Source organism: Cyclopterus lumpus, chromosome 9 (assembly GCF_009769545.1).
Source record: "Cyclopterus lumpus isolate fCycLum1 chromosome 9, fCycLum1.pri, whole genome shotgun sequence".
NCBI lineage: Eukaryota > Metazoa > Chordata > Actinopteri > Perciformes > Cyclopteridae > Cyclopterus > Cyclopterus lumpus.
Genome location: NC_046974.1, coordinates 24,431,135 through 24,443,401, shown reverse-complemented (window position 1 = coordinate 24,443,401; position 12,267 = coordinate 24,431,135). Strand labels below are relative to the sequence as shown.

The 12,267-nt window shown below is 41.4% G+C and overlaps 1 protein-coding gene across 1 annotated transcript in view; it reads left to right on the top strand.

The window, feature by feature from the left end:
- The first annotated feature begins 833 nt into the window (after positions 1–833).
- The window catches only part of cacna1ba (calcium channel, voltage-dependent, N type, alpha 1B subunit, a), a 124,043-nt gene continuing 112,609 nt past the window's right edge, over positions 834–12,267 (top strand). The window contains exons 1-3 of the mRNA XM_034541093.1: positions 834–1,093; positions 3,590–3,695; positions 5,969–6,108. Of these exons, the coding sequence (XP_034396984.1) occupies positions 834–1,093; positions 3,590–3,695; positions 5,969–6,108 (506 nt within the window). The remainder of the gene's footprint in view (positions 1,094–3,589; positions 3,696–5,968; positions 6,109–12,267) is intronic.

Below are 12,267 nucleotides of genomic sequence, written 5' to 3'. Positions count from 1 at the left end.
CTGTCTGTTTTACTTTGAGAAGTTTGTTCGGAAATTATTGATATACACTAGTTTTACACAATGCAGGTATTGTACATTATTATTTATTAGTAAACACACAACATCGATTATATTGGTTGTCGTGCTCTTATTTTGAACCCTATCACGAAAGTCCTCCTCATTCCGTGTGACTTGACCGCGGCGTGGCTCGCTCCCCTCCCTGTTGCTGTGGAAACAGGGCCGGTCCAGGTGGAGCCTCCTCTCCCGTCACGTGGGGTCTGGATGAGGAGCGGCGGAGAAAGTCTGCGTTCTCACTGACGGGAACAAGCTGCTCTTCTCCGGTAAGGAGACAAAGAAAGTGACGGCGGCGTGTTGGTCCGAGCAGCCCGGGGCGAAGAAGACTCGGTCCGCGTTTATCTGGGAATAGAAACGAGTCTTTTTGGGAAAACCGATGTGCGTGGACATGCAGCTCGTCACGCTGACGGTTCGCGGTATTTCCTCCGCTGTCGTCTTCACTGTTTAAGTGACGTTTCCTCTCATGACTATTGTGGACTTGAACCTTTGACGCCGGTCCGTCTGAGCACCGGGGCCGTCAGCCGGCGGAGGAACACCCATGAAAAATGATGCATCATGAAATGTGATAATCTAAACTTTCAGCTGTCAGACACAGAGAGCTGGAGACTCTGAGGACAAAGCCGGCCACCTCTGTTTAGTTGTGAATGTTTGACTCTTCTGTTCGTGGACGTTGCACCTAAAGGACCTGGGGGCCCCAAAGGACCTGGGGGTGTTGTGATGCTCACTTTCTTTTCAGGTGTCTGTCTTGGTTTCTCCATCAACATTTGTGCTCTCCCAGAATGGCCCGCTTTGAAGATGAACTGTCCAGCCGCTATGGAGGCAGCGGTCCCGCGGGCCCGACCAGAGGGGCCAGCCGGCCCCCGGGGCCTCCGGTGGTCCAGAGGGTGTACAAGCAGACGATGGCCCAGAGAGCCAGGACCATGGCCATTTACAACCCCATCCCAGTCAAACAGAACTGCCTCAACGTTAACCGCTCTCTGTTCACCTTCAGTGAGGATAATATCATACGGAAATATGCCAAGAGGATCACCGAATGGCCATATCCTTATCATATATTATCATATATGCCGTTGTATCCCGCATAACGCGAAATCATTAAGCCGAACTGCCGCGACAAAGTATGTTAATTTAAAGGCCTTGCTAACCTGCAGAATATACATGTGTCTATGTAATGCGACACTATCTTAAATGCAACACAAGGACAGACCCGTTCATTCGGCATAAGTACAATATTAATTGAATTGTGTATATCACTAAAATGTCAAACTTCTACAGTTGGTTCTCCTGTTGTTTCCACCGCCTTAAATCTAGAGGAGCTTGTGTCTACATTGGAAGCTCCTCGGTCCATTGTCTGTTGATTATAAAAGCTGCCAGGTTTTATTTCACAAAAGGTCTGGAATCATTTCCTTCAGTTTGTCGGTAACAACTGTTGACAAGAGAGAGAAACATTGTTTTCATATTTCAAACTTCTATTGATTAGTTCCTACCAAAAGGAAATGCGTGCTACCATGATGCTTGGTGTTTTTACCCATTCAGTTCATAAATGTGTTCATGCCAAGTTTTCGATGCAGGGGTTTCTTGTGAAGGTATTTTATATTTTCTCAACTAAAACTTGCTGATGTGGGACAACTCTGGTCACAACAGACATTGCTCATTTCATCGTCATGTCAAATTCATGAATTGGGAGCACGATTTTATAGAGCACATCAAGGTTTACAGTTGACACCATTGTGTAGTTTACTTGGTTGACAATTGTCTGTGATATCTGGCCGTTGTTGTGTGCAGATGTTGCTGTCTGTGATGCTGAACTAGCAGACTGACCTCGGCATCAAGGCGGTGGCAAACTGCATGGGTGTGACAAGCCATAGCAATACAATGCAGCAGGATGCTGGAGGTTTTTCACTGGTGCAGATGTGGATACTTTCTGAGGACACATTAAGTGGTGTAATGGGCTCCACTACTTAAGTCACTGGTTGGTTGCCCCTGTTGCTGAGCAAACATGTATCATGCTTTGATGGTGCAGTGCATTACTGAGTGCTTTATCCTCAGAGCAATTAGGATCTATTGGGACCCCGAGCCTCTGGAGGCTGCGTGGCTTCCCCTCCTGAGGATGTCCTCTGCAGACTTGAATAGTCCTGACGGAGTGCGGAAATACTCAATAATCTGCTCAAAGATTAAACTCTGGAGACGTGACTGTTTCTACGGAGGACTCTATCAGAGTATAGATTTGCCAACTAGTTAGTGTCCATTGAGATAAAACGGACACTTCACGGAATACATTCCATTCAGTTTACTTGCACTAGAGGAGGACTAGTCCGCTGGTGAAAGCTATTTTGTCTCTCTCAAAACAAAAACTAAAAACTAACGAAACTAACCCTGGCAATATCATCAGGGTTATGTCAGCCTGGGTTTATGATTAAAATGAGCTGCATTTACTGTTCTGAAAATGAACATAGCAGTAAACAACTATCATCTATGTAGAGATCTAGAGCAGTAATGTCTACCTGAGCAGAGCACATAACTGTGTGTTGATATCAGAGCTCCTCCTCTCTTTGCTCACATAGCCGGCCGCATGTCATTTAGTGCATGTGAGGGTGCCCCACTGGTTAGCTTACAGGTGCCGCTCTGCACCGTTCTCATAAGGCGGTTGGTTACAGCCCATAATGCCATCTAGACAGACTGTTGTTGTGGAAGCGTGGCACCCTCCCGCTAGACCCCTCCAGTTAGCTCTGTTGTTATGCTGTTAGCACCATAAGATTCCAATCTCGTATCTTGCACTTTAAAAAGGATTGAAGAGGAAGTCCGCATTATAGACAGGGACTGGGGGGTTTGAAAGAAGTCGCCATTAATGAGGCATGATGGGGTAGAATGTGCTATGAATCATCCTATTGGATCGCAAGATGGGCAATGTACTTTGCCATTTAATACCAAGTTATGCAATATGTGTTCTATTAGATGTCAGTCAAACTGAGACTTTAGATTTCTCAAGCCAATTACAGTTAACAATCTTAACAATGACAAATACTATTTTTTGTTTCAGGAGTTCCTTGCTGTGAGCAGCTGCTCCATGTGATGTGTGCAGCGCATTGCGGTATAATGGATGGGTGTTTATTTGCACATTTACTTTCTAGTGTGAACACCGTGCATACTCAAGAGCTGCTAGTAGTATGTAGTATGAATTGGGAGCTACAGTATGTTCAGAGATCTCTCCTGGTTTGACAGGCAGAAGCTCTTCTCTTCTCCCTTCATTTCAAACATCTGACATTTACCATTGATGCTTGAGCTAGCCAAGGTGTATCTGATGTTAAACTGAATTGTAGCTGCTTTAAGAATGTGTATACGTTATACTTCATGTCTTTACATTTGTTGGAAAGATGCATCACCAAACACCAAGCAACAATTGATGTCCAGGAAGTGTGTTCCCAGTAGTGGAGGTTAAGAGTTTAGGGAGGAAATTAGTATGTATTGGTTTAATGTTGTGGTTTGTGTTGGCATGTGGAGCAACCTCTGGATGGATTGTCCTTAACATTTTCACTCCATTTGAGTACATGGTCCTGGCCACCATTATAGCGAACTGCATTGTGCTGGCCTTGGAGCAACACCTACCGGCCTTAGACAAAACTCCAATGTCAGAGCGTTTGGTAAGTAACCACTTGACTGCTTTCAATTTCCTACTGTACAGCTCTTCATGTGACACAGAAGAAAAGATAGAACATTTCAGTGCCAAAATACATTGAGTGCTTTCATGAATCCCTCAACATTAGATTTCTTTCAAGATAATTTTGAATACAAAGTAGGATTACACCTGATCTTGTTCTCGGCGTCAGAATGGGTTCCTCCTCCTCCGCTCTGCAGGTTAAGCAGAACCCTGCGGAGCTGCCTTTGATTCCCCCTGTGTACTATTACCTCAGTACCCTTGCTGCGCCCTCCCTCCCTTCACCCCAGATTGCTTGTCAAATGTTTCCATTAAAGACACAACTTCTGCCCAATCAGAGAGCTGGTGGCGGCAGGGGCGGGTTCTAAGAATGAAATGTCACTCCTGGAAGCAAGGAGCCTCTGAGCTGAGATGCTGGAACCCTGTCGGATAGACACATTACAGGATGGTCCCCAGAACAGCTAACATTATGGAGATAAATGTGTATGTCTTGACCCCTGTCAGAGAGCTGTGGCCTAGTGCGTGGTCGGGCTGCAACTAACAATTATTTTCATTATCGATTAATCTGCCAAATATTTCTTCTAGTCATCAATTCCTTCTTAAATCTAGTAAATGTTCAAAAACTTGTCAACCCAAGGGGATTTTTCATATTGCTTGTTTTGTATACGAGCCACAGTCCAGACCATGAAGCTATTGGGATTATTAGCATGCAGTTCATATGAGACGTTGGAACCAACAAATGTTTTGCCTTCTTAAATTCTTTTTAGTAATAGTTGCCCATTAAGTTGGGTACCATCCAGTTTGTAAAGACATATTGTAACTCTGGTTATACAAGTGCAATCATTAAATTAAATTCAGTTTATTTTGTACAGCCCAAAATCAAAATTACACATTATCCTCAGGGGCTTTACAATCTGTACACATACAACATCTATCCATTCATACATTCTGTCATATTCATTGAATGTGTTTATGTAACTCTGTAATGCTGTTCATTCTGTACAAATGACATCTATTGCTGTCCACCCGGGGAGAAGGATCCTCCTCTGTTGCTCTCCTGAAGGTTTTTTCCCTGTTTCTATTTCTTTGAAGTTTTTCTTGATCCGATCTGAGGTCAAAGGTCAGGGATGTTGAATGTGTACAGATTTTAAAGGCATATTTGTGATTTTGGGCTATATAAAATAAACTGAATTGAATTGAATTGAACATCCCTGTCCCAAGACCTCACATCAGATCAGAAAAAACTAAAACTAAACTTTCAGGGGGAAAAAAGTGAAGAAACCTTCAGGAGAGTAACAGAGGAGGATCCCTCTCCCCAAATGGACAGAAGCAATAGATGTCATGTGTACAGAATGAACACATGCAATGCATATGACAGAAATGATTCATATAATGAGAGTAGTAGGCTGAATAAGTTACAACTACCAAAAAATAGCAGCAACAGTGTATGTAATAGAATAATAATGATAATAGAAATAGGTAATGGTATTGGCAATTCTAATATCAATGCAAATGATAATAATAATGATAAAAGCAGGAGTTGTCAGGCAGGACCACGATCCATATATCATATCATGTGAAATGCTTTGGCTGGTGAGGCTCTATAAAAGAAAGAAAATAATTAATCAATATTTAGAGACATATAGAATAAACATAATATAATAACATATAAGAAGCAATGCAATTATCCATTGAATACACAACATAAAGAGGTTGAGGTAAGCGATCATTGAGTTTGAAGGCCTATCAATGCCATAACACTTTCAGAGGTTTACAATGGTTGGAGGAAGAATTTGGAAAGTACACATTTTCTATGAAACCCTTATCTTTATTTAAAAGGGAAGCCAAGTGTTAAATAGTCTCTCAACAAGACATTTGCGTAGAGCAGTCTAACATTGTGAAAATAATGATTTAAATCAGAGAGCACATGATCAAAGAATCAGGGGAAGAAAGTTAACAATTTGATTCAAAGTTAGCTTTCAGATCTAAAAGCCAAACATAATCAAATCACAAATTCTTACCCGACACCAAAAAGAATGCCTCTAAACATGGTTATTTCTGTAATGCCTTATTTATATATGTAGTTGGTTTAAAAATATAGACACTGAAATATACTGAATCTGAACATTCTGGAATCAACTGTTTAAGTACGCAGCATGTGTAATATAATGTAAGCCAATATCAGATTTCATTGACATGGCCAGATGGAAGAGTGTAATTTCATGAAACCTCCTCACTTACTCTGCTTTTTCTTGACAGGACGACACAGAGCCCTACTTTATTGGAATATTTTGTTTTGAGGCTGGCATCAAGATCATCGCCCTGGGCTTTGCCTTTCACAAAGGCTCCTACCTGCGTAATGGCTGGAATGTAATGGACTTTGTGGTGGTCCTAACAGGGTGAGTAGCACTGGCCTAATGGCTTCCATAGATGCTCACAGACAGCTGATTTATGAGGAAAGGGGAGAACTGTGTGAGTGTGTGTGGGTGAGTTTGTTTGTGTGTGAGTGTGAGTGTCAGTGGTCAGTGTGTGAGTTTGAGTGTCTGTGTGTGTGAGTGTGAGTGTGAGCGTGAGTGTGTGTGTTGTGTGTGTGTGAGTGTGACAGTTGAACTCTATGCTCAGTTGATCCTATAACATGAGAGGACTAGAATAGATACTTGAGAAATATGTTGGTGTTCTCTAGAAATGTATTATCTGACACGCAAACATTTTAACCTGATACAAAGTATTAAACAGTTACTTTGAGCTACTTACAACATGTCTCCATATATTTAATGTAACTAAGTACACTAATGTACAGAGATGCTCCAAACATCAGATGATCTTACAGAATATGATGCACTGCTGTAGATCAAACTAGCCAACAGTATATACACATTGTATTGCACTAGCAACACTTTTCCTTTAAGTACTTTACCTACATTACACTTACATATGTTTACTTCAGTAAGGTTTTGAATGCACCACCACTATACTTGCGTACTTGAGTCCACAGTTTTGAATTTGTCCCCTCAACCGAATTTGAGTGTAATGAGTTGACAATTAATTCTGATATCACAACCACTATACTTCTTCCACCACAGCTTTAAGCTATTTCAGCCACTAATACATTACATTAATAACATTAACTTTACACATATATATGTATATATATATATATATATATATATATATATATATATATATATATATATATATATATATATATATAAATTAAGATAATAATTTGGTTAATGGGTTCCTTGTGAACCATGATTGTGATTGTGGGTTGGCCTGCACAACATCAGCCCAGCACTTTAGGTGCCTCATGAGGAAGTGGTAAAACCCCCTGGGTTGGTTCTGGTTGGCACCCTTCGGAGGTGTAAAGGTTCTGATTAGAACCTCCAGAGAGGGTTCTAGGTTGAACCATCACACCAAAGAAGAGTTCTCCGTACAACTTTTTCTAGGGGGTTCTGAGTGGATCCTTTCACAGTTGGTTTTGCATATAACCCTTTATATGTTGTGTTTGAGGTAGAACCCTCTGAAAGGGTTCCAAGAGGAACCTTTAGGTTCAATTTATGTAGTGTAAAATACCAGTGGCCAAAGTAATATCTTTAAATGTATTATTTTGTCTAACCAATAGTCAAAATCCCCATTTTTGACTGTCGGTTACACAAATAACTATACTCAGTAAATGTTTAACTGATACACCCTTCAGGCTGTTATCACAGTTATTGTAGATTTATACTCTGTTGTTTAACAAACTGATGAATTTAATTATTGTTTCAGCTCTTTGTAAAGCTGACATGGCTTGTTTATGATGGGTGTGGACAAATGGAGGGGGGTTTGGTTGACTGTGATACTCAGCAGTTGATTGTACTGTCTACATTCACACAATATTGACACATGAAGACTGATTTATGCTGTACAAATGCCAAGGCTTTGAAATAGAGCTCAACCAGTCTGACTGTCTGTTGCGTAAACAGAGAGGATCCCTTGGTATTGATATTGAGAAACCTAGGTGTGTGTAGGAGGGGCGGGGCGGTGGGGAGAGAGAGATGAAAAGCAGAGGAGTGTTGGGGTTGGTGGTGGAGGATGGGGGTAGTGACAGAGGATGATGTTACGCTGCAGAAAGTCCCTTGGAGCTTGATGGTTCTACTCGGAGAAGGCGCTTCTATAATGATACAGACATGTATTTGGGGCTTGTGTTAGGAACCTCACTGCAATAAACAGCGTCGCCGCCAATTCCCAAATCTCTCATCAACGTGCCGGCCCTCCCACTGGAAGTCACTGGGAGTATTACAGCCTCATATCTCTTCTTCCTTTGAGCCATACAGCTCCATTAAAAACACACAATATGAGTTCATGGTGATGGAGGAACAGGTCAGCCAGTGACTCAATCGAGCACACACTGCCCTGCTGCAACAAATACCATATGTGGAATCCGCCGAATGTAAAGTTTAAAAAAACACGGTGAGCCCGAGGATTTAGGAAATTACTGAACTAGTGACGATCAGGTCATAAACATTAGTAACAGGCAGGCATCATGGTCTCCTTGAAAAAAGTGTTTTTGTTATGTGAGATGTACATTTTGTCGAGACGTACTATTTGTTATTATATGATGTAAAGGGATGCACTTGGTGTACTGTAAAGCGTCCTTCTCTAACGACTTCTGACTGTAATGTTTTGTTGTCTGTGAGAAGATTTGTTCTTTTCTCAGAAATGTTTTTACCCCTGGTGTTTCAGAAGTCTCTGTAGGCCACGCTATATGTGCCAGAGTTGTCACTTTTTCAAAAAGTTCAGATTGGACAATTTGGAATTAACATAAACCTTACCCATCAGTGTCATCCATAGTTTCTCATGTGGTGTAATACAACTGCAGTAGGTGTTGACATGTTGTGGTGTGACTTTGAATTCTATCTGGCGGCTTTAATTCTGTCATTATGATGAAAACCTTCTGTAAGAAGACAGTGAGACGAGGGTGCACAGTTAACGTTGCTCCTCCGGTTTCTGGCGCCTCTGCTGCCTCATTGGGTAGCCGGATGAGGCTACAACCAAGCAGGAGAGTCCTCAGATTGGTTGTGGTTGTAGAGTTAGGCAGTTAGGTTTCTTTGGTGCTGCAAGTGTCTTCCACTTGTATTACTCTGTGTGTGTGGGTGTGTGTGTGTCTGTGTGTGTGTCTGTGTGTGTGGATGGGAGTGGCCCAAGCAGGCCTGATTGAATTGGAGCTGAGCAGGCTGACTTGATAACTCTAATGTGGGGCCGGGTGGTGGGTAGAGACCATTACAGCAGCAGTCTGGACTTCCTATCAGTGCCTCGGTACACTGTCTTGTCACGTTGTCAGGGTATTGAATTGCTCATATGAAGTGTACGCAGCTGAATGCACTTAATCATGCATGTGCACACACATGCCAGAAAATCACTTCTCCATGATGATGTCCATTTCCTGCAGGCTGTGTATAGAAAACCCATAACCATTAGGCATTAGCAATGACTCACTGCATTCAGCTCATTGACATGATTTTAAAATATCAGCTGAGCTACAATTTTATAATATCAGTATGATGTTTTCTTTGTGGTTTAAACATTACACTTTACAGTGGGTCTGAAACCCGTACAAAGAGGTTTAAACATTACACTGTACAGTGGGTGTATCCCAGCTACTGGCTATGGGGATTTAACCTTAGCCTACAGTGATTTCCCCAAAACAATGAACCCCATGAAGCTGCAGAGTTTGGTGAAACCTCCCCTTTTAAAGGAATATTTAAATATCTTGGAAACTAGTTTTTAGTACAGACTACAGAGCTGGAGGCAAGAGGTGGTTAGCTTAGCTTAGCACATTATCTAGCTGTTTTTTGGTTTACAATAACCACCAGAGAAAAGTGTATTTCACAAAAATGTTGGATACATAAAGAAATGTGGATCAGTTGAGCTTCAAGGTGTGCACTATCTGTGTTTTATCAGCCATGTTCTCATCGGATTCAATATACCGGTAGGCTACTAGTGAATCCCGCAGTTATTATTCTGCTACTTTTCCTTTTACAGTAGCTCACTAATGCCTCACTAATGCCTATGTCACATGACCCTTATTAAAGAGAAAGGGAGGTGAACTCTGCTGCATGCAGCTGTTATTTCTACACATCAGGGGAGAGAGTGACAGTCATGGCACAGTAACAGGAGGAGGTTCATGCTCCTTTGTGTTCTGCTGTACTGGTGACTGCTGGACAAACTGGTCTCTCTGTCGTTTCTATGACAGACCTCTCCCCGTATGTTAATGCAATAATATTTACTGCAGGTGTTTTCCATAGCATCTGCTGTCAAACTGCACTGTAGCTCAGAGTCCCAACATGACTCTGCCGACAGTCAATTAGCAATGAACAACAAAGGGGGAAAACAACGTAGTCATCCAAAAGTCATCTACTGCAGTATTTCAGGGTGGGGTTTCCTTTAATTAGTAATTCAGTTTTATTACAACTTGGGTCTTAGCTTGGCACTCATTATTATTTATACTACCATTCTATTTTGTATAACCATTGTATCAATTTATCAACTGAGATCTGGGCACATGGCAACTTGGATTGGAGAATAATGTAAATTGTGATTAGTTCTTATAAATGAAACAAAAGGCTTGTGCATGTTTTCTCCATAATATTAAACAAGATATGAAAATGGTGTGATATTAGTTGATTACCGCTGAATAGTGTGGTGGGCTGCATGAACACAAGAGCCCTGATTCAGGTCCAGAGGCCAGGCTGAAACTCCCCCATGTTCCAATTAGATGTAGCGAGTCTGTAATAAGAGCATATATCTGCCTCTATGGGCCCCCACCCAAATCAATAGTGTATTGAGCTTCATGCTCAGGGAATAGATTCACTTCAGCACTCCTCTTTATAGCTGGCTGAATCAAAGCACTGCTGTTGGATCTCTACAGTGGTTCATTCCAACAGTGCAGCCTGCCACTGACACACAGCTTAGGCTAGAACTGCTCGGTTTAATAAAAAATTTTTTTTTTAAATCCCACCATTTTTATAGAAATAGTTACACATAAATCCAATTAATAGGCTGTTGTGATGGGCTCGCCCCCGATAATCTCTGAATAAAATTCACTCCATTTATGTCACTTTCTAGCATTTGAACCTCAAGCCACAAGTCAGCATCTGAGCCTCATTTGAATTTGTTCTGGTTGTGAAGCCCTCAGACGTTTTGGGGCAGAGTTTGCACAGATGAAGTGGTAATCTAATTGAGTGTTAGTGGATATATAACAATTACATTTTAATTCCTGCTTGGTATTCTTTCAAGCAAGGCAGTCTCTTCTTAGATAGATTCAAGTTTGACAACTAATATGTTTCTTCTATATTTGCTTGAAGGATGTGTAGTAGTAATAGTTGTGCAGTATTTACTTAAATGCCCATAAGACCTTGAGGCAGTGTTCAACCTGCAGTGTCTAACTTCAGTTAGAGTAGGTGTTTGTGTCCAGTGCATGTGTTCCTGGATGTAGAGTCATTGTCAGTTCCTTTGGCTTTAGTAAACTATTCCACTCACATTCCACACAGAGTAAACCACCACGTGTAGAGGAGAGACCCAATCGGTAATTTAACTAGTTTTGGAGACAGGTGAAAAAAGGCAGGTTAGTTCTCAGGATGATTGGCCCGTCAGCATCCATGGTCCTTCTGGTGAGAACAGTCTTATCTTGGCAAAACTATATAGTGACCCCAACGTGTTTTTATAATAGAATATTGTTTCTTTTGGATGACAATTGATCTCAGAGTCAAAATGTGATATTTCTTTCTTCACAGGGAAACTGTGGCTCAGTGGGCAAGACACCCTGATTTCCCCCTGCTGGTGTGTGAATGTTGTATGAATGTTAGTTAGCCCTGATGGGCAGGTTGCACCTTGCATGGTGGCCATCACTGAATGAATGGGTGTGAACGGGTGAATGATGACATGTAGTGTTAAAGAGCTTTGAGTGGTCGTAAGATGCTATACAAGTACAATCCATTTATCATTTCTTGTAAGTTTGGACTCCCAAGCTCAACTTACCAAGTTTGAACTCCCAAGAACTTGGCATAATGTCTATGGACAAAGGCCTTTCTTTTGCTATGACAATGCGCTTTTAGAGACTGATGTCACCTTTAGGCAAATACTGCTGTGTATGTAACTGACATTACTCTGCTAGTGTGCAACTGTTACACTATATGTTACTTGATACAGTGTTTATATATTTGTAATAAAGGCACTGTAACATGTTAAATGTGAAGTAAATATAGCTCAGGAGAAATTATCGTTGTAAGCCACTTGTGGTTCTAGTCACTCCCAGTCAGGTTGTAAAATGACTCAAATGAATTTTGGAAGATTAATGAAAATGTGTCATGCCTGTATTTTGTGAGAGAAAGAAAAGTGTATGCAGCCTCACTTTCAAGATCTAACCTACAGTTCTGAACCAGTCAGAAATTCCATCACTACTAGTAGCATGCAGTTTCACAATCATTTCAACCGTGGATATGGTTTGTTGAACATGTGTATTCCCAAGATCTACTGCTGTTTAAATCAATCTCTGATCATCTACATCGGAGCTTTCT